The sequence below is a fragment of the Lygodium microphyllum genome, chromosome 5 (assembly GCF_053477565.2).
Source record: "Lygodium microphyllum isolate KBCC chromosome 5, Lygodium_microphyllum_v1.1.10, whole genome shotgun sequence".
Classification (NCBI taxonomy): Eukaryota; Viridiplantae; Streptophyta; class Polypodiopsida; order Schizaeales; family Lygodiaceae; genus Lygodium; species Lygodium microphyllum.
The window spans coordinates 105,800,006-105,819,281 of record NC_141139.1 but is presented as its reverse complement, the minus strand read 5'-3'; the positions used below and the strand labels follow the sequence as shown (position 1 = coordinate 105,819,281).

The window sequence follows — 19,276 nt, the reverse complement described above, 5'->3', positions numbered from 1 at the left end:
TAATATATACCTAATATCTAATATATGCTGTCTTTTTTTTTAGAATGCATATGCTTCTTTCACCTATATTTGCCTTAACTAAAATTTCATCCATTTCCTTGCAGGTGGAGTTGTTTATACAATTTAAAAAGGAACATCTAGAAGTCCTTATACAACAGAGGGATTTTGAAAAGTTGAAGCCCTATTTTGTATGCAAGTTTGAAGGATACAAATATATGCTTTAACATATCCAAATTTTGCTCTTGAGATATGCTTTTAGCCAGTTACATCAATCATAGATAGGACTCCATAGGAAACAAGGTTGTTATCAAATTTACAAATTTGCTAAGATGAGTACTTGTAGTGCAAACACTCAAATTTAGCTCAGTGTCACCAAAACTTGGGAGAGCTTGCTTTGTGCCCAAGCTAAAAATCTACACTAATCATGCGTTGAAGTGTTATAAAGAGATGAGACATCTCAATTTCGTTGGACACAATCTAGGCCCAATGCCTATTCTAGCTGCCTTGGTATTGTCCACACTACTTTCAGTAGAATAAACCATTAATGGAATGCCTCTATGGCTTACTTATGATGCTTTCTACATGAACAATTAGCCGAGTTAGACTTTGTGATAAAAAGCTCTATGTAAGTACCCCAATTATTTACCGTTTGAACCCCTAATAAATTTTACAATATCCTCAAAGAGAAGAAGAAAATGAGATCAGAGGACCCTCGTCAAACAGGACTCTCATCAAACACACAGTCTCCTACACATACAAAATAGGGAATAAATGCAAAGCAACCTCTTCTTTGTGTGGGGTGGTCTGTATGTCATGACTATGTGGAAAAACAATAATCACTCGCATGGTTGACACGTAGGGAGTGTAAAAGGCCAAAGCTTTTCCACGTTTTGATTTGTTTCTCTATCTAACAAGTGTCAATTCTCGAGTCTTAGGCTGAGGGCTGTCGCTTGTAATTGATGTGTAAGGGAAAAGGCCAGTGCAGGAGAGGAAGAGTCGAGACAATCTCTCTCTCTCTCTCTCTCTCTCTCTGTGCATCAGGATACGTGTACACTTGCCCCCCCCCCCCCCCCCCCCTCTCTCTCTCTCTCTCTCTCCATCATAACACATGCACGCTTGGCCACCCGCCAACAGACCCATTGCTGCCACGTGTATCACCACGGCCCGGCCGTCCGCAACAATGCATGGCCTGCCCACCACCACAAGAAGGAGAAGTTGGTGCTGTTTATTTCCTTTGTGAGGACACATGCAATGCAATCAAGTCCTTGCAAGCTCTTGCCTTCTTGAAACTTGGTTTGGCTTTCTGTCATTTTTTGATTACTCCAACTCGGAAAGTTTCGTACTAGAAGAGGGGCTTTGCAGAATTGGGGTGGCTTAACACTAATGAAGCTTCACCAGACCACCATTGTCCAAGTGCAGTGTTCCGTAGAACTGTGCTCTGTGACAGCATTAGTGATTCACAAGACCACACACCTATGCAAATGCAGAGGTTTAAGAGACTGTTGCTGCTTTTGTTTTAAAAACATTCTATAGAGGCCTGAGCTTTGCATTCCTTGATTACAGTAGACCACTCGTATACAATGCACACTGTGCTTGAATTTGGCAAAAGGCAGTGCAACAACCCCAGAGACTTGAGTTTTGGTTTGCTATAGCATAGTAGAGCCACACTCGTATGCAATGCGCATTTGCTGAGACTGCTAAAATACTCTGGCAGAGACTGTATAACCTTGCTTGGCATTCCTATATTACCATAGACCCGCACTTATTCCCACCATCATACGAGACCACATTTATATGCACCCACCGCACAATTGCAGAGACTGCTCTTTATTTTGGCAAAGGCACTAAAACATTTTGTAAAGACTTGAGCTTTGCATTCCTACATCAACATAGTTCTGTCTGATTGAACCCTTGATCACAGCCTACCAAGTTCCTTCACAGATTGGGGAAATGATTAAAGCTCAGCAGTTTTGGGCAGCACTTGCCACCTTGCTTCCTATCTATTTGGAAGGTAACTGGCCCTTAGAAAGGAACAGAGTACATCTGGTAACATGACTTTTGCCTTCTCATTTTGATCAAAGAGATTAATACACCATGAAAGTGTACTTGTGCAGCTGCAGGAAGCCTTTCATCAAGCGAACTTCCTGTATCTTGGCCTTGTGTCTGTGAGCCAGGTGGCTTGATTGGAACTCAAGTATACTCTGGTAGTGAGAAGCATGGCTTCACGCAATGCAGTTGCCCAACAGGTAGATGATACCTTGCTTTTACAGACGGTCTTGTCTATATGAACCTTGAGACACTCCATAATTCTGCTGTGGATATTAGAATTGTGCCTGAGTCATACACTTTGGATTTTCTATCTGAGGGAAACCTAATGGCAGCTCTATTGCAAGTAAACGAGGTTCAATATGTGTCTTTGATTTAAAGAGTCATTGTAAGAGAGCTCCAAGGAGTAATCCACTGTTATTTGCGATTGTTTAACCATTACATGCAGTGTTGAGAAGATCGAGTCGGTCTAGTCTTCCCCTGTATGTATCACCATTACATGCAGTGTTGAGAAGATCGAGTCGGTCTAGTCTTCCCCTGTATGTATCATAAGCATAATGATGGAAGGCATCCACTTTTAGGTAGCGATGCAGATATCCATAGTATCTGTACCTGTTAAGGGATGCCTCCAGCCATTTGCAAAGTCTCATTAGTATCATCTTCCTGTCCCGGGGAATGGTTAAAATTCTGGCATATATAGACATTTCTCAGCCTAGAGGAGCACTGAACTGCCACATTTGAGCAATCGTGGACAGCTTGTGGACAAAAGTTAATATGCCAATGACAAAAGTATACGCCACATTGGCAAAAGTATATGCCATTCTTTTTAAATGATTAATGTCTCACTGATAGCTCGGATAATCTCTCAGATTTATGATATGGGTGATTATGTGTATAAGGCTGTTGTAATTTAGTGTGACACATCAGCAGCATTTAGTTGGGCAACCCATGCATCAAGTTAATGTGAAGGAGGTTTTTGATAGCTACATGAACATACTTGACAAGCATAGAGTAGCTATCTATATTTCCATGGACATACTAGAAACATAGATACTTTGCAAGCTCATAAGTTTCCTTGGCTATAGAGAAGTGAACTTGAGGGGGAGAGTTCAATGTTAGGATCAACTAATTCTGTGTACCTCAATAACATACATAGGGGACTTCTATGATAATGCCACTACCATGCTTTGTTTATCCGTGATGGACTATCTTGCAAGCTCATCAGTTTCCTTGTGAGTAGAAAGTGAGCTTGATGGGGAGAGTCAGAGAGCTCAACTAATGCTGTATACTTTGATGGGCTACAAGGACCATGATTTGCTTAAATTGGACGAATTAGTTCAGACAACCACCTTTTTCTTGTCATTTTTAATTATCTCGACCTTGGATTGTAGGGTTGTCTGTAAGGCATATAACAAGGGAAATAAATACTCAAAGGGAAACATGAGAGCCTGAGCCCTGGCTTTCTGCTGTATAGGAAGAGTCTCTTGTACATGGGGGGAGAGGGAGGAAAGTCATTGAGAATCAGATAATGGCAAGTAAAAACTATGGTACTTTTCAAAGGAAGGGCCTGGTGCAACTATGCAACCACAAAAGTTTGCCAGCAAGTTGCAGCTGCATTGGAGAGATTTTGCAGTCTCTTTGAATGATCCCTGGATAGATAAGTTCAAGCCAAATATAGTGCATTGAATTTTCTGGTGTCTGAGCTGATGGATCATGAGAGTACTCGACTGAGTTGTACATATATGCCAGGCAATGAGACTGGCTATGATTCATAGTCCACTCCATGCAATGAGGGTGGCTATGATCACAGTCCACCCAACTCTGGAATGGCTGATAATGGGGCTCCATGATGGAATCACTGGGTTAGGAATATGCATCCAGCATATGCACTGGCCTGCATTGTACGAGGAGAGGGATGTCATTGTATCATGAGTTGCTGCTTGAATTCATGATCGTTGTATTTTCTTCGAGTGAGAAGGTGCTGATGTATGTAACTTGTCTCCTTGAAAACCAATAGTTGTGTCTCATAGTCTGCCTAAAGATGTAGGAAAAAGGTCAGTAGTGAGGCCGGCTTCCCTAGGGCCTTGGAACAGTGTACGGTTTGCAGTGCATTAAGAAGCTCCCAATCATAAATCATCTTTACGGTATCCCAATGAGAAGAACTAGAAGGAAATATGAAAGGGAGGATGACCAGGTAACTAGAAGATGTTGCTTGTTGCATTCCACTCAAGCCCGAACTAGTTCTTGAATGTAAGACCAAACAATCCTGTCAAATTGTTTACACCAATATTTAGTCAAGTGGAAGAACAGCTTGGAGATGAAGGCAACTTGGCAACTGCTACATTTGTTGAAGAGTCATTTTATCCTCCCTGAGGATATTGCCAAGGACAGCAACTGTTCATAAGGGGAAGTACTATACTCTTGGACATCTAGATGAACCCTGGCAATATTTGTCACAGTAGTCATAATGTGGCCTAGTGTGAATGCACTAGGGGCACTTTTGGGCTAGGGCACTAGGTTATAATGTGATCTAGACTTGCGAATGTACTAGGCGCATGTTAGGGTTGGGGCAGCCAGGTCCTATTTATAGGACTCAAGGCCCTATCCTACACATCATTGTGTGATCACCACTCTTGGACTCTTGGCAAGTAGGTGAATGCCTCCATACATTGGGATGGTGTAGGTTAGTGGTATGAGATGTCAACTCTAGGGATGTGGTTGTGATTCAATGTACTGCAAGTTCCCACACTTAAAGAGGTAAGCCCATTTGGCTCCATGGTTGGGAGGTGAGTCTGATGTACATTTCTTTTATATTTTTTGTTGTGGGGACAACTTATGTCATGTCTCCTATGCAAGTTAGATCCTAGGGGGACATTTCACTATTGCCATATAATGGTTCTTTATGGAAGATCCTAGTATTGTCTTGCTATCCATTTATTCCCTTTATTTTCTAAAAAAATCACAAGACCATTTCACTTGGGCTACTTAAAAGAAGAGATCATGTTAGGTGCTTGGGCAATCCATCATGACACCCTTGGTTAGCCTGTTTGCTGCTATCACCTAGCCTCTGGAGGTCATCACCAGCATGGAGGAGGTCGGCCCAGCTGTCATAGCTGCTGCCTAGCCTGCTGCCATGGTTGCCAGTTATTTGGAGCTGCTACTGAGCTGATCTTCACCATGGCCAGCAGTGTTGCCAGCTGCTGCCACTATTGTCATGATCGTTGCTGCCTGTGTTCTCAACTTGGCAGCCTACATTTTCATGTCCAAGAGGACAGCCAGGTGGCATCTTCATTATCAACACCTATTTCCCGTGGAGCCGTCATCATCGAGCATACCTTGTGTTTTTTTGCCTCCAGTCATCCCACAACATCATGCTACTTGGAGGATTGCGTTTTCATTCCCTTCTTTGCTGCCCATGACATCATCAGTGCTGATGGATGGCTGCTATCACAGTTCGGGATCAATTACAAGTATAACACACTCTTAAGTTATTCATGGTGCTGGAGTGGTGTCTCCAACACCACTCTCAGCTCACCTTTGCCTCTCGGTCCTCCAGACATGGAGGTTTGAGGCCCCATTGTATCATTTACACTCCTATACTCAATTCATTTTCGTTGAGCATTCATCAGACTATCTTCATTGTGTTGCACTTTTTGAGTTTCTCTGTGTTAGCCCTAGCCATTAGGCCAGGCGGTTTCGCACATAAAGCAAGTAGACAGCAGCTGCACCAGTTAGACATGGGTATGCTTGAGCTATTAATCAAGCAGAGGACCAATTGTATGACGGATAATTTGATGGAGAGTAGTCATTGAATCCTCCTATCTCAGCATTATCATCATCTTAGCTACTGCCTATGCATCAAAGCAGTCTATACATTATGGATGGTGCTGCATCTTTTCTAAATGTTGCTCTAATATCAAAAGTTATATTTCCACTTATTTGAAACTTGTTTGAATCTACAAAATGCACTTACATTCACATTGTTATGATGTTCCCTATCTAATGTGCAGACTGTCCTTTCTGTCCCACTGACAAGATCTTGGACCCTTTACATAAACATGGTGACAGTTGTGTGTGTTTGAGGTCACTTTTTGTTATTATCAGCCTGGTTCATTTAAGGCTTTCAAATTTTACACGCAACATGGAGAAAACTTTTCTCAGCTACTTAGCTTCCTATCTGCATCTTTCTCCCTCTCAGGTACTACCAACTGAGTTTTTCATTCTGTTTTAGTGCTGAATTCTAAACAGTATGTAATCGGTAAATGGCGAGTACAGGTGATACTTGGAGCAAGGAAAAATGGAAGTGTAATACTGAATATTTACTTTGCCTCATCAAGCAATGATCCAGATTATTTCCAAACCTTAGAAAGAATGTTGTTACAACATAACACCACTCAAAAAGCCAGATTAAAAGAGTCTCCTTTTGGGTCTTGGAGAGTGCTTTATCTAAAGGATATTTCCTCCGATACAGGTGATTTCTGTCAATTCATGCCTCTTTTTTCTGTCCAAGTGTGGAGCTTCTTCATGCTGTCTTTCTGAGTGCTTTTCTGCTGCGGGGATGATAATGGAAACTCTCCATTATGTCATATTTTGTATTTCATCTCATGAAATGGTACTAATGCTCAGTTCCCACATTTTTGTATAGTACAACATTAAAGCTGATACAAATGCAGGTGCTTCTTCACAATCCAATATGGACAATCAACTTCTTGTGGTGATGTTTGTTTTATTTGCTGCAATAACTGTCGCATTTCTGGTGATCTCCCTTGTATTCCTCCTGTACAATAGGACAAGGAACTTAGAACCTGCAAGCATCGAAGAAAACAGCAGATCTAGTAGCTTCAGAACTTTACTAAGCTGTCACTCCACACTTTCTGGGAAATATCAAGTGTATGACAATACATGCTATGCTGGTTCTGCAGGTATGCCCATTCGTTATTCTAGTTTATCTGTTCATTTCCTTCACAAGAAATGAGTACTTCAAATCAAAGGAAGGGCAATATTTGTATACATCTAAACTTGACAAGTTATGGTGTTGGCAATATTAGTTCCAGTAGAAGTACCTGCCTTAGAACCTCAATCGAACAAACAGTGATTTCTGATATGATCTGATGGAACTGCTTTTGTTAACCAGGAAAATAGATATTTTTTTTCAAAATTATGCATTCAAGTTTTTTAAACATCATGAAAATTAAGTTATAGACGGATTTGAGTGCTCCTGTGATTCTACTGACAGAACAATGACGTATATTTGTCTATGCTCATGCAATGCCTTTTGCAGGTTGTGCAGCTAGGCAGTCATTTCGACTTCCCTCTAAGGTGGATCCTCTTCTTGGCACCATGATACAGCAGTTTGCATATTCTGAGTTACAGGATGCTGCTCGGGGCTTTGGCAAGACAAATCTTATAGGTATTGGTGGAAGTAGTTTGGTATACAAAGGACGTTTGAAAGATGGGAGGAATGTTGCTATCAAAAAGTTTCCAGTAGATTGTGGTCCTACGCTTGGTCAAGAATTTCTTCTAGAAGTAAGTAGGAGGCTTTCTCTTCATGGATTCATGTTGCATCGTAAATCCATTTCTTTGCAGGTTGTAGATTTCTACTCATGGGATGTGTATTAACTCTTGAAGCCATTTCTACTTTGTTACATCATACTTGCTCAGTGAGGTCCTAAATGCGCACGATATGAGGCAATCTTGAATTCACCTCTATCCTCATAGTTCTTTTGTTTGGAAAAGAATTCTTTATGCTTTCACTGAATTGAAGTTTCCTCAACAACACTGCATCCAAACACTTTAGGAACAGCAAACCCAGTAACTTGAATAATCTAAATAAAAAGTTACTGATTAGAGAATTGTAGATAGCTGACGCTATGTTCTTATCAAAATCCATTAACTTCTACCCCTGAATGAGCATGTGATGCTTTTATTAACATCACATAAATATTGGGCTAAGGAAAATGAAGCAACCCCAACTGGACTACATAGAGAAACACAGCAGTGCAATCACACGGCACCCCTGGAAACAACCAACTTGCATCCAACATGCAAAGCATATCTATTCATGTCCAACTAAAACAGTGTAATTTTAGTTTTTAACAGATCCAGATCACAAACAGCTCAACTCATAGCCACATAAACATAGAGATAGCATTGGTGTAGACACGCACACAAATAGTAGTAAACGGCTTTAAGTTAGCTAGGCAAGACCTTGATTGATGAGAGCTGCAGAACACAGCCTAACTGAAGCAAGAAGACTGGGTTGGTGGCAATCATAGCATGCACACATTCAGGATAAATATTAGAACACCATATTGGGGAATATGGGAATTTCCCATAAGTTTGGGACACATGGTCAAATCTTTGGATTTTTCATAACTTGAACACTTAACTCTAAATTGAGCGTTCTATAGCTCAATAGATTCCGTTTTTAAAGTGCTTTCCAATGATAGGTCACATCATATGGTTTTAAGAAACTTATAGGCATGTTATCTGGGTGTCATCTTTTTAGTGTTCAAAAAATGAGAATTAGGAGATTCTCAAACTCACTAACATTGTGTTTTAAGCAATGAATTTTTTCCACGGGGGATTCACTAATAGTAATAAGGAGACGTCACTTGCGTGCAAGAAATATATGAAAATACCCCTTATCTATCCCCTATTTATAGGACCTTACTTTATAAAATGTACATTCCTTCCCTTAAATAACCCTCCTCCCTTACACTCACGTGGTATCATACGGTAAACCCTAGTGGACTCCCCAGGATTCTTCCATCTTTAAACATGAAAGTGTTAAATGAGAGTTAGGAATGCTTGGATTCTTGTGCCAATGATAGGTCATATCATATGGTTTTGAGAAACTTATGGGCATGTTATTCGGGTGTCACCTTTTTAGTGTTCAAAAAATGAGAATCAGGAGATTCCCAAACTCACTAACATTGTGTTTTAAGCAATGAATTTTTCTCACGGGGGATTCACTAATAGTAATAAGGAGTCACCTGCGTGCAAGAAATATATGAAAATACCCCTTATCTATCCCCTATTTATGGGACCTTACTTTATAAAATGTACATTCCTTCCCTTAAATAACCCTCCTCCCTTACACTCACGTGGTATCATACGGTAAACCCTAGTGGACCCCTCGGGATTCTTCCATCTTTAAGCATGAAAGTGCTAAATGAGAGTTAGGAATGCTTGGATTCTTGTGTCAACTTAAGGAATTTCGTAGGAAGTAATAGCCAGTAAATCATTTTGTAAGCTCAAGCCTTAAGTGCATTGCATGATTTTCAATTACTCCATATAGGATTTGCTAATGAGTCAATTCTGAGTGGCAAATAGTAAGTGGCCCAATCTAACCCTACATTAATTGTTTAGATACCATTGGGCTTAGATGGAGCATCTACTGACCTTGTTGGAACCATTGTTTTGGTGTGGCTTAGACAAACAAGCTATGCTTGTTTGGCGCTAGCCCACATCGTGTGCTTTGAAAGCTTAGGCATTGTATGTCTAGGTTCTCATATACAGCTCGTGAAGACCACCAAAAGCCCCTAATTGGGACTCATGATTGTAGTTAATAAATGAAGCCCCATCCTCAAAGTTCATTTACTAACTTGGTTTGGTGAGGAATGAAAATGAATATGAAACTAGTTTTGCTTCTAACTTGTCATTAGTTGAGTAAAATACTTTGCAGTATTAAGCCTTTTATCAAAGTTTTGCAAATAAAATTCACGTATTGGATACTCCCAGGATGACTGCTGCATATGTAATATGAAGTTGCATAGGATGTATGGTAGTTTTTATGCTCTTCACAGTAAGCTTTGCCAATAATGCTCTACTTTGACTCTCTCTGTCTATGATCCCCAAACCACCCCTAGATCTGGCTGAATGAGAACATCCCAGGCTACATTAGTCCTTGCTGGGCTTCCATCTCCAGCATAGCATTCATTGGAGTTTTAGCAGATCCAAGCTATATAGAGTTTGGGAGAGGTTTTTAGAATAGATTTGCAGATGCCATTATCCAGGCTTGGAGATTAGTACCTACAAGACTTCACCAGATTGCTCTAGCTACTGTTGAAAGGAAGATGAGGTAGCCTCTTCTCTTCAACCATCTGCTCATGACAAAGACATACCACACCATTGGACAGAAGATATACTTCTTGATTAGTAGTATGTGATTTATGCTGTCATTGCCTAGTTGCGTTCTGTCAAAGTTTGACGAAGATGGAGGAGCTTTGACATGCTTTCTGTATGAGTGCACGCAGTAGGGTGTTGTCATTCACTGCAGTTCTCAGTCTGTTTGCACTGCCTGATTGAGGCACATATTTCATCTGTTTTGCCATGTGGCAGTCTGGGCAGCATCATCTTCTGTGGGCAGCCGGTTTTGTGTGTCTGGCATCCCATAAAGTGGAAGGTTGGCCAGTTTTATCCCTGGCAGCAAGTCAGCTCATTTTTAATGCAACATTTAGCCAGTTTTGCAGCAGACTGCCTGTATAGGTCACCATTTCCTTGCCTCCAAGCATTAACAGCAAATATTTGCGTCCTGTCTCATCATCAACACCTGCATTCTCATCATTCTTTGCCATCAATGCCCAGCATCCTCACAAATGTGGTATTCACATGTATAGAGGCCAACTATTGACAGCTATGTATTGTGTTCAGATCAACGTCTTATTCCTTCAGCTTCATCTGCATTTCTTCTTACTTCATTCTCTCTTCTCCTCTCTCTATGTTCTTTGCTTCCATTGCACACTCTCACATGGTATCATTGGCAAATGCTATGTATTGAGCTGCATAGCAGTGAGCTGCGTTTTCTCTCTTCTCAACCCTATTCGTGTCAAGTTGTCCAATGTCGGGGGATTTAGTGTGTACGGCCGAAAATTGCAAAGACTCAGGTAAGAAGAGCTCGAAGTACAAAGAAAATAAATTTCGCAGAAGATGGTATGAACAACAAATCCCAATTTATGTGAAAATTCCAACTGTAGTTTATGATTCTTGCATAAAAGCTTGTGCCTTAACAGCCAATTACCCTATACCCACTTCAATCTTTCAATTATAATCACAAGCACAATCATAAGGCAGTCATACCAACGCAGTGCATACAATCCTTTTCAACAATCCTAATGATATGCATGACTTAATAACATGCCAACACTATGAAAAGCCTCAACCTATATCTGTTGTTGGTTTCCATGGCAGAGGTGATTGTAGCATTAGGACGATATCTTTGCTACACGTGGATTCATTCTTCAATCTCTTCTCTTAGGCTTCATATTAATTTTCAAATACCAACTAGAGGAGGGTCTCTCTCTCTCTCTCTCTCTCTCTCTCTCTCTCTCTCCTTCATAATCAAGTGGCTACCCTAGCAGCAAGCCAATTACTTTTATTAACCTACTAACCTCAGTTCAGTCCTTCCCTTTTGTAACACCTTATACTAAATGACCATGCGGAATGTAGGAGTTGAAGACCTTCTATCACCATCCTATTCAACTTGACCAACTAAGCTACACCTGTTTGGTCAATCTCAATCTCAATCTCTCTCTCTCTCTCTCTCTCTCTCTCTCTCCCCCCACACCCACACTTTCTCCCTTGCTGCCCTCTTACACACTAACACTCCTCCTACCCCCCCCCCCCCCTCTCTCTCTCTCTCTCTAGAGTACCTACAACGTCAGGAGGCATCACAGTTAATAGAGCTACAATGCTACGCAGAGCACGACGCCGCCACATTCGCATCACGCTAGCTCGGTACAGAGGCAGATTGGCACGATGACTCAATCAGAGGTAGCTTGTAGAGTCTTGGTGGATTCCATAGATTGAGGGGAGATACCCTACACTCTTGATCTTTTTAAACTTAGGTCTTTTTTTCAATTTTTTTAGTTTTTTCAGTTTCCATACATCTCATTCCAATATACCATGTAAACTTACACATAAATTTTATCTCTTCTTATCTAGTGAGAGATGATGATACCAGTTGTATTGGTTATGGTTTCATAGGCCACTCTGGCCTTTTAGAGACGTTAATAGATCTTTTTTTCTTTCTCTCTCTCTTTAAGGAGGGGTTTGGACCACTAAGACGGGTGATGGACTATGAGGACCAAAGATTTTGGGCCTTTTCTTATTGGAGCTCCAACAATGCAGAGTATTATTGTTACAGGATAGGAGGCGACCCTAGCATCATCCACCCCTCTAGAGAGCAGTTACAGACTACTTCAGCATAGCTGAACCCCCAGCCGCGACCACCCCAGACACATCTCCTATTGATAGGCGTTACCGAGATACAACATCAGGAGGCATCACAGTTGACAGAGCTACAACGCTACGCAGAGCATGGCGCCCTAGAGTACCTATACGGCAACATAGACGTGCCCATATGAGCCACATTCGCATCATGCTAGCTGGGTACAGAGGCAGATTGGCATGATGACTCAGTCGGAGGTAGCTTGCAGAGTCTTGGTGGATTCCATAGATTGGGGGGGAGATACCCTACACTCGGTCTTTTTAAGCTTAGGTCTTTTTCCAAAATTTTCAGTTTTTTTCAGCTTCCATACATCTCATTTCAATATACCATGTAAACTTACACATTAATTTTATCTCTTCTTATCTTGTGAGAGATGATGATAGCAGTTGTATTGGTTATGGTCTCATAGGCCACTCTGGCCTTTTAGAGACGTTAATAGATCTTTCTTTCTTTCTTTTCTTTCTCTCTCTCTTTAGCCCTTCCTATTCTTTCCTCACCATCTCTATTTACTCTCTCTTTTCTCACTATAGACACTCTCTCTCACTACCTCTGCTTTCTATTCTCCCTCTCTCTTACTACTCTCTGTTTTCCCCACTCTCCTTTTCTATCACTATTTCATCTCTTTCTTTCTCTCTCCAGTTCTCTCTCACTTCTTACCCCAAATGGCATGTTTGGGATTTGTTTCATTATTTGGATGCACATTAGGCTTGGTCAAACTGGGCTTTTAAGGGGCTTCAAAGTTCTCGTTACTTGAATAACAAATGCAACTTCCCAGTTGCAGTACAGGATAAGGATTGGATCACAGATAAAGTCAATATAGTTTGGAAATTGAAACAGAAACCAGGATGGCGGAAGACCTGGCTAATGAATGACTAAACTTTCTAAAATTCCCTTATGGAGAGTGATGGTGGGGTCACTTCGCCTGGGGATAGATAAAGGAAAAATCAGTGCGGGCATTATAGCTTTGCATGACTTGAAGGTTAAAGACAATAGTCATCTGTTTAGGTCATGCCCTTTGGCTTGCAATGCAATATCTCTGAGTGTTATGGGCTATTTATCTGATTTCCAAGCACTTTGCTTAAATTTGTCTTGTTCTGTGCACAAGTGAGAAACCTGAGAGTGATTTGATTTTCAATCTTTGTACAGCTTGGGTACTGGATTGCATACGCGTTCTGCTTAATCTGAGTGTCGTATATTTGAGCACCTACCTGAATTGAGTGAGTGTGGTCACCCAATCATGCAATCATTTTAGCTTTCCATGGAGTATGGTGTTGAATTTAGACTTTCTAACTACAGTAAAGTTTCATAATTACGGTCTTATGCTGAGAATTCAAACAAAGAGGTCAGTCCTGTTCCAAATTTATGAAATGTATCTGAGGTCTCTTTCAACTTGGCAGGTAGAGCTGGTTTTGAGGCTTCACCATGTTCATTTGATCCCTCTTGTTGGGTACTGTGTTGAGTCCCAAAAACTTGGTTTACAAAGGCTTCTTGTGTATGAGTATATGCCAAACGGTACTCTTCGGGAGCTTTTGAACAAAAATTCTGGCAAAAAAGTTTTAAATTGGACTTCACGATTGAGGACTGCCTTAGGGGCTGCCCGGGGACTTGAGTACCTTCATGAAGCAGCTGATCCAAGAGTTCTACATCGTGATTTCAAATCCAGCAATATTTTGCTTGATGATAGATGGAGAGCCAAGGTTTGGTGCAGCTAATTTAGTAATTTTCAACTCAAATCTGCTCATTTACATTTAGCAACCTGGAAAATAATGTTATGCCAATAATAAACATAGAGAGGTAACTGATTTTGTCGTTTTAGTGCAAAACATATAAAACAAGAGGCGAATAATGATACAAGCTCATAGAATCTGTCACTGCAAAGCAAAGAAGATGTGATGGAAAGGTTTATCTGGTAACTGTTCAAGATTCATTCATGCTTTGGATTTTGTAGAGTAAGAAACAGGCCACTAAGGCATGGCATTCACATAAATCATCCTTTTGATGGAAGGCAACAATCGTTCAAGACTGGCACCCCACATTACGTGAAGGTTCTCATATTGACAAGCTATGGTGGGAGATTGGGGATGCACTTCACTGATGAATCTCAGATAAGACATGCTTCTTTTGTACTACAAGCAGAGAGCCCTTTAGTATATTCAGCCATCTGGGGAAGGGTAGCTGGAGAGGCCATTATCTCATGAAGCTGGGTCTTTGGAAGGCCCTTGCTGCTCACCATCCATTACTCTTCAGGTTGCTCTTTGTAATCCTTTGATATAGGAGATTGTGGAATGATTGGACTAGTCGCAGAATGCCTTTGCTTTTCAGGCCAGTAGCGGAATGGAGGGACACATTCATCATTTGGGGGATATGCTACCTTGGCAAGTGACATCATATGTCACTGTTGGTATTTTAACCAGGCAGCGTGCAATCATGCTGATCCTTGGGCCTTCCATTTTTGAGTAATTTTGGCTTCATGATGCAAAGCATCCACCTTTCATCTCATTTTGTTCATGTAGAAGGCTCTTACTGGGTCAAGCGACTTCTGTACATCCTTCTTTTCTGTAATCAATTGAAACAACCATTCCCAAGAAAGTGAGAGGCAGAACAGGGTTGGGAGCGAGGGAGGAGGGGAGTGGAAAGGAGAGGGAGGAGCGAGGGATGGCAGTAGGGTGGCAAAGATCAGGATGGAGAAAGGGAGAGAGATATGGCTAGCATGGTCACATTCTTAGTATTTCTATTTGTTCTTTGATAGGTTGCAGACTTTGGTATGGCGAAAGTGATCAAGGACGTAGAGTTGAATGGATGCTCAAGCTCACCAGCACAAATGCTGGGAACTTTTGGATACTTTGCACCAGAATATGCAATGACAGGATGGGCTACTACAAAGTCAGATGTTTTCAGTTTTGGAGTGGTTCTCTTGGAGCTCATTAGTGGCCGGAAGGCTGTGGATAAAAGCCTTCCAATGGGACAAGATAGCCTTGTCATATGGGTGAGTCCATAAAGATTTCAGATGTCATTTAATTGTGAGTAGCCAAATGATTGTAAGTTAGAATATTCAGATGATGAGATATGAACCATAGCTGCTCAAGGATTCTACAAGATTGTACTTTCCATTTCCAGAGAGGAACAAGTAAATCAAATAACAAATCAGGTCCATCCTGCATGAACTTCCTTTGAAAGTCAGTGAGGTGTGTTGTGGTATATGTCCTGTATGAGGAAATGACTGCATATGCAGAGGTATTTACATTTATGGACATGCATGCAGCTGCACGATTGAGCATACATAATGTTTTTACAGGCCACATCGTAAAATAAAATGTCATCTAAAATTCACTAAAAATCGCCATGTGATTTGCTCCATCAGGACTCTGTTCCTTTGGTAAAGTCATCTAAAATTCACTAAAGTTGCCATGTGATTGACTCCATCAGGACTCTTGCTTTGGTAAATTCAAGTGAAGCTTTCAAAGATAACTGGAAATTGCTCACATGGCATATTTCTATACCTGTTCATCATTAATAATGTCGTTTTAGGATATTTCTGGTCTTGAATGCACAGCCTTGTATTTCAATTATGCAGGATTTGATAGGTCCATCTGAATAGTCCTTGCACAAGAAAAGCTGCTTGCATATATGCTGAATTTGCGGATACCAGGGATAAATCTCTTGTTGCAAGTTGTAAAGATGAGTGCAACTAAATTATGACACCAGTTTGCCTATGCAAGGAGCACAATTTTCGGTTAATTATGAAACAAACCTTAGCCAGGTATTGCCAAACTGGGTTGGGTTATGTACTCTCGACCCAGAAATTGATTGATGAGGTGACCCTTCAAGCTAAGTGTTAGCCATCTATGGCAAAGACTGCTCTTTCTGAAACAAGAATCTTTTTCCTTAATTGGACTTGCTGGATGATGCTACAGTCTCCTAGGATTTACACCTAGTCTCACAATATCAAGAGCTTAGTTGGCAATATTTACATCTTTTTTTTTTTGTGAAAAAGTTTGAATTAATGTATAGAAGACAATATTTACATCTTATATTCTCATTTTATTCACAGTTTATCTGGCAATCTTGGAAGACTGATTGAAAACGTTGTTGTACTGAACATGGATGTGGATGTAACACGTGGTACTTTATACTGCACACTCAAGTAATCTAAATCTTCTCTCCTATTCCCTAGGGCTAGTTAGTGCTCACTTTCAAATTCTTCTACTCACATTCATGTGCCCACATAAACAGAAATGGATTAAGTCAACCCCAAGACAACGAAAAGCCACACAAACCTTATTAACCACACACGACTGACAGGTATGGGGAGCAATAATAGAGAAAATTGGACGTAGAGTTGTCATGTACACAGCCCCATGATCTTTCTTCCCATTAGAAAGGCACGTGCTGTGTTGGCTGACTACTGGTCCATGGCTTTGTGCAAATCGAACTTGGTCTGACCTGCTGGTGGTTGATGAAGGGCCAAGACACATGCTGTGTTGGCTGTGCTAGTCCGTGGCTTTGTGCAAATCTAACTTGGTCTGACCCGCTCATGGTTGGCTTGGATAACCATGATCTTTTGCTCTTCTATTCATTCATGTCCTCTTTTAAGTCCCATCCATCCACTTAGTTCCTGCATTAACTGCTGCAGCACAAGTCCATCCATTCCAATCAATTTGGCTATTATCCTAGTTGTACCCATCCATTTGTGAAACATGACCTTCCACTAGACTGTCAATAATAAGTATCATTACAGTATCTGGCATGTAACAACTTTCAAGTAGGTCACAGCTCAATCCTGATGCAAAATTACTAACTTTTCCACAACTTGAATGTGAGGTGAAAGCTTGTGCACAAAATGCTTAATTCAAATCTCTTGCATCTTTAAATTAACCATGAAATTCTGCTTTTCTACACTTATCTGCGTACCTAGACTGCTGTTTTAAGTCTTCTAGATCTCCTTTAAGTCTTGACATTGCTATTACAGTGTCTTGACAAGAAACTCAAGAAGTAGTTGTTTGCTTTCTGGTACCAGAATCCAACACTGCAAATCTGCGACTGAAAATAGTTTACAAATGGCATCGCCAACCCTGAGCACACAGAGAACACAATGACAATCAGCAAAAACAGATGGTAAATTTTTCAAAGCCACTGCATTGGAGCACAACAAGATTATCACTAGCAAGGGAGGAAGAAAGTGGCTAACCAAGTCTTTCTTGCGATCATGTATCATCTTACCTCCTGCTGGGTCTTCTCCAGGTCATGCATTGGCCAAGTGAAGCGGCTCATCAAGAATTTCATTTGGTCAAAGTGGAGATGGTGGTCCTACGCGTCAAAATAAGAGGTATGCTCTGATACCATGTCAAAATAAGTGATAGTGCAAAGAGAGAGTAGGTTTGCGGGAAGTAACACAGAGTGTGTATGGCAAACACTGAGAGAGAAGAGAAACTTAGAAACAAGAACATGGTGATGATGCATTGAGTCATGCTATGAGAAGAAAAAGACTCCTATGCTTTGATACCATGTCAAAATAACAGGTATGCTCTAATACCATGTCAAAATAAGCAACAGTGCAAATAGACAATAGGGTTTGCGGGGAGTAACACAAAGTGTGTATGGCAAACCCAGAGAGAAGAGAAACTCAGAAACAAGAAGAACACGGTGATGATGCACTGAATCATGCTATGAGAAGAAAAGCTGACAGAGTGGAGTTGAAGCTTAGAAGATAATTGCACTGTCCTGTCTAAATCAAGCGACAACACCTGTGGGAAATCTATAGTAAAGGGAGCGAATTGCAGTCCTCTGAGCAGTGGGCTATCAAAGTAATCATTAGAAGGTGAAAGATAGCTGTCCATGGAGCGGACCGGAGTCCTCTGATGCTATTGAAGATGTGGAAGATGAACACCACCTATTGAGGGAGTGAACCGCAGTCCTCTGTTGCCATGTACTAACCTGGGCAGCAAGACGCAAATCCTAGAGTGTCGAAGCTGTCAAATGCAGGGAGAGTAGTCCAGATGTTGACGCTAGGTGGATAATGTGTCAGAGTGCAGCGATGCGGAAGCGTAGGACAAAGACTGAGAGAGAGTGAACACAGAGAGAAGAGAGAGAGAGAAAAGGAGACAGTGTAAACACAGAAGATTTGCAGTGTAGTATGCTGTATAAGAGTGCAGAAATATACATGGGGGCAGAGGAAATATCTACGTATGTCTCCGACTTGATGACCTCGATCTCCGTCAGCCCAAGCACAATCTGTCTCAGCCAACAGATTTCAAGACCAGAATTTGAAGTGAATAGATGCTGAAGTGTGCCACAAACCGGCTATAAATAGCCAGAAAAATAGGAAATAATTGCACCCGACTGCAGTAAAATTGACCGACTGCAGGTGCTGATGTGGCGCCTGCTGACGTGGCACCTTGCTGACGTGGCACTGCCGTACTCTGCTGTCCAACGACTATCGCGGAAATGACTGTCTAACACCCCCTCTCAGATCCTGGACGGGCCAAAAGATTGAGGGATCTGGAATGCTGCCGAAGAAGAGACTGGGGAAGAGCCTTCATAAACAAAACTACAAGATTATCCTCCGTCTTGCAGTACTTCACATGAATGGTCCCATCCAGAAGCTTCTCCCGAATGAAGTGATACTAGATCTCAATGTGCTTCGTCTGGGCATGGAATACAGGATTCCATACCAACGCAATGCAACTCTCATTGTCGCACCATAGAAGAGTAGGACGAGTCTAGGAGTAGCCAAGCTCCAACAACAATCTCCGAAGCCACACAACCTCACATGTGGTGGAAGACACAGCCCGATACTCCGTCTTAGTAGAAGAAAGGGCTATTGTAGGCTACTTCTTGCTACTCCAAGAGATAACACTTGCACCTAAGGTAAAACAGTAGCCTATAGTAGACCATCGATGGTCCACATCGCCAGCCCAATCCAAGTCATTCCAATCTACAAGAACCAAATCGGAAGCATCTGTACCGGCGGGATAAGAAATCCCTAAGTCAGAGATCCCC

At 41.3% G+C, this 19,276-nt stretch overlaps 1 protein-coding gene across 1 annotated transcript in view; it reads left to right on the top strand.

The window, feature by feature from the left end:
• Positions 1-1,950: 1,950 nt before the first annotated feature.
• The window catches only part of LOC148036245 (uncharacterized), a 35,632-nt gene continuing 18,306 nt past the window's right edge, over positions 1,951-19,276 (top strand). The window contains exons 1-9 of the mRNA XM_087678902.1: positions 1,951-2,011; positions 2,115-2,246; positions 5,111-5,119; positions 6,057-6,244; positions 6,322-6,526; positions 6,720-6,968; positions 7,328-7,572; positions 13,675-13,974; positions 15,027-15,263. Coding sequence (XP_087535028.1) covers positions 1,951-2,011; positions 2,115-2,246; positions 5,111-5,119; positions 6,057-6,244; positions 6,322-6,526; positions 6,720-6,968; positions 7,328-7,572; positions 13,675-13,974; positions 15,027-15,263 — 1,626 coding nt within the window. The remainder of the gene's footprint in view (positions 2,012-2,114; positions 2,247-5,110; positions 5,120-6,056; positions 6,245-6,321; positions 6,527-6,719; positions 6,969-7,327; positions 7,573-13,674; positions 13,975-15,026; positions 15,264-19,276) is intronic.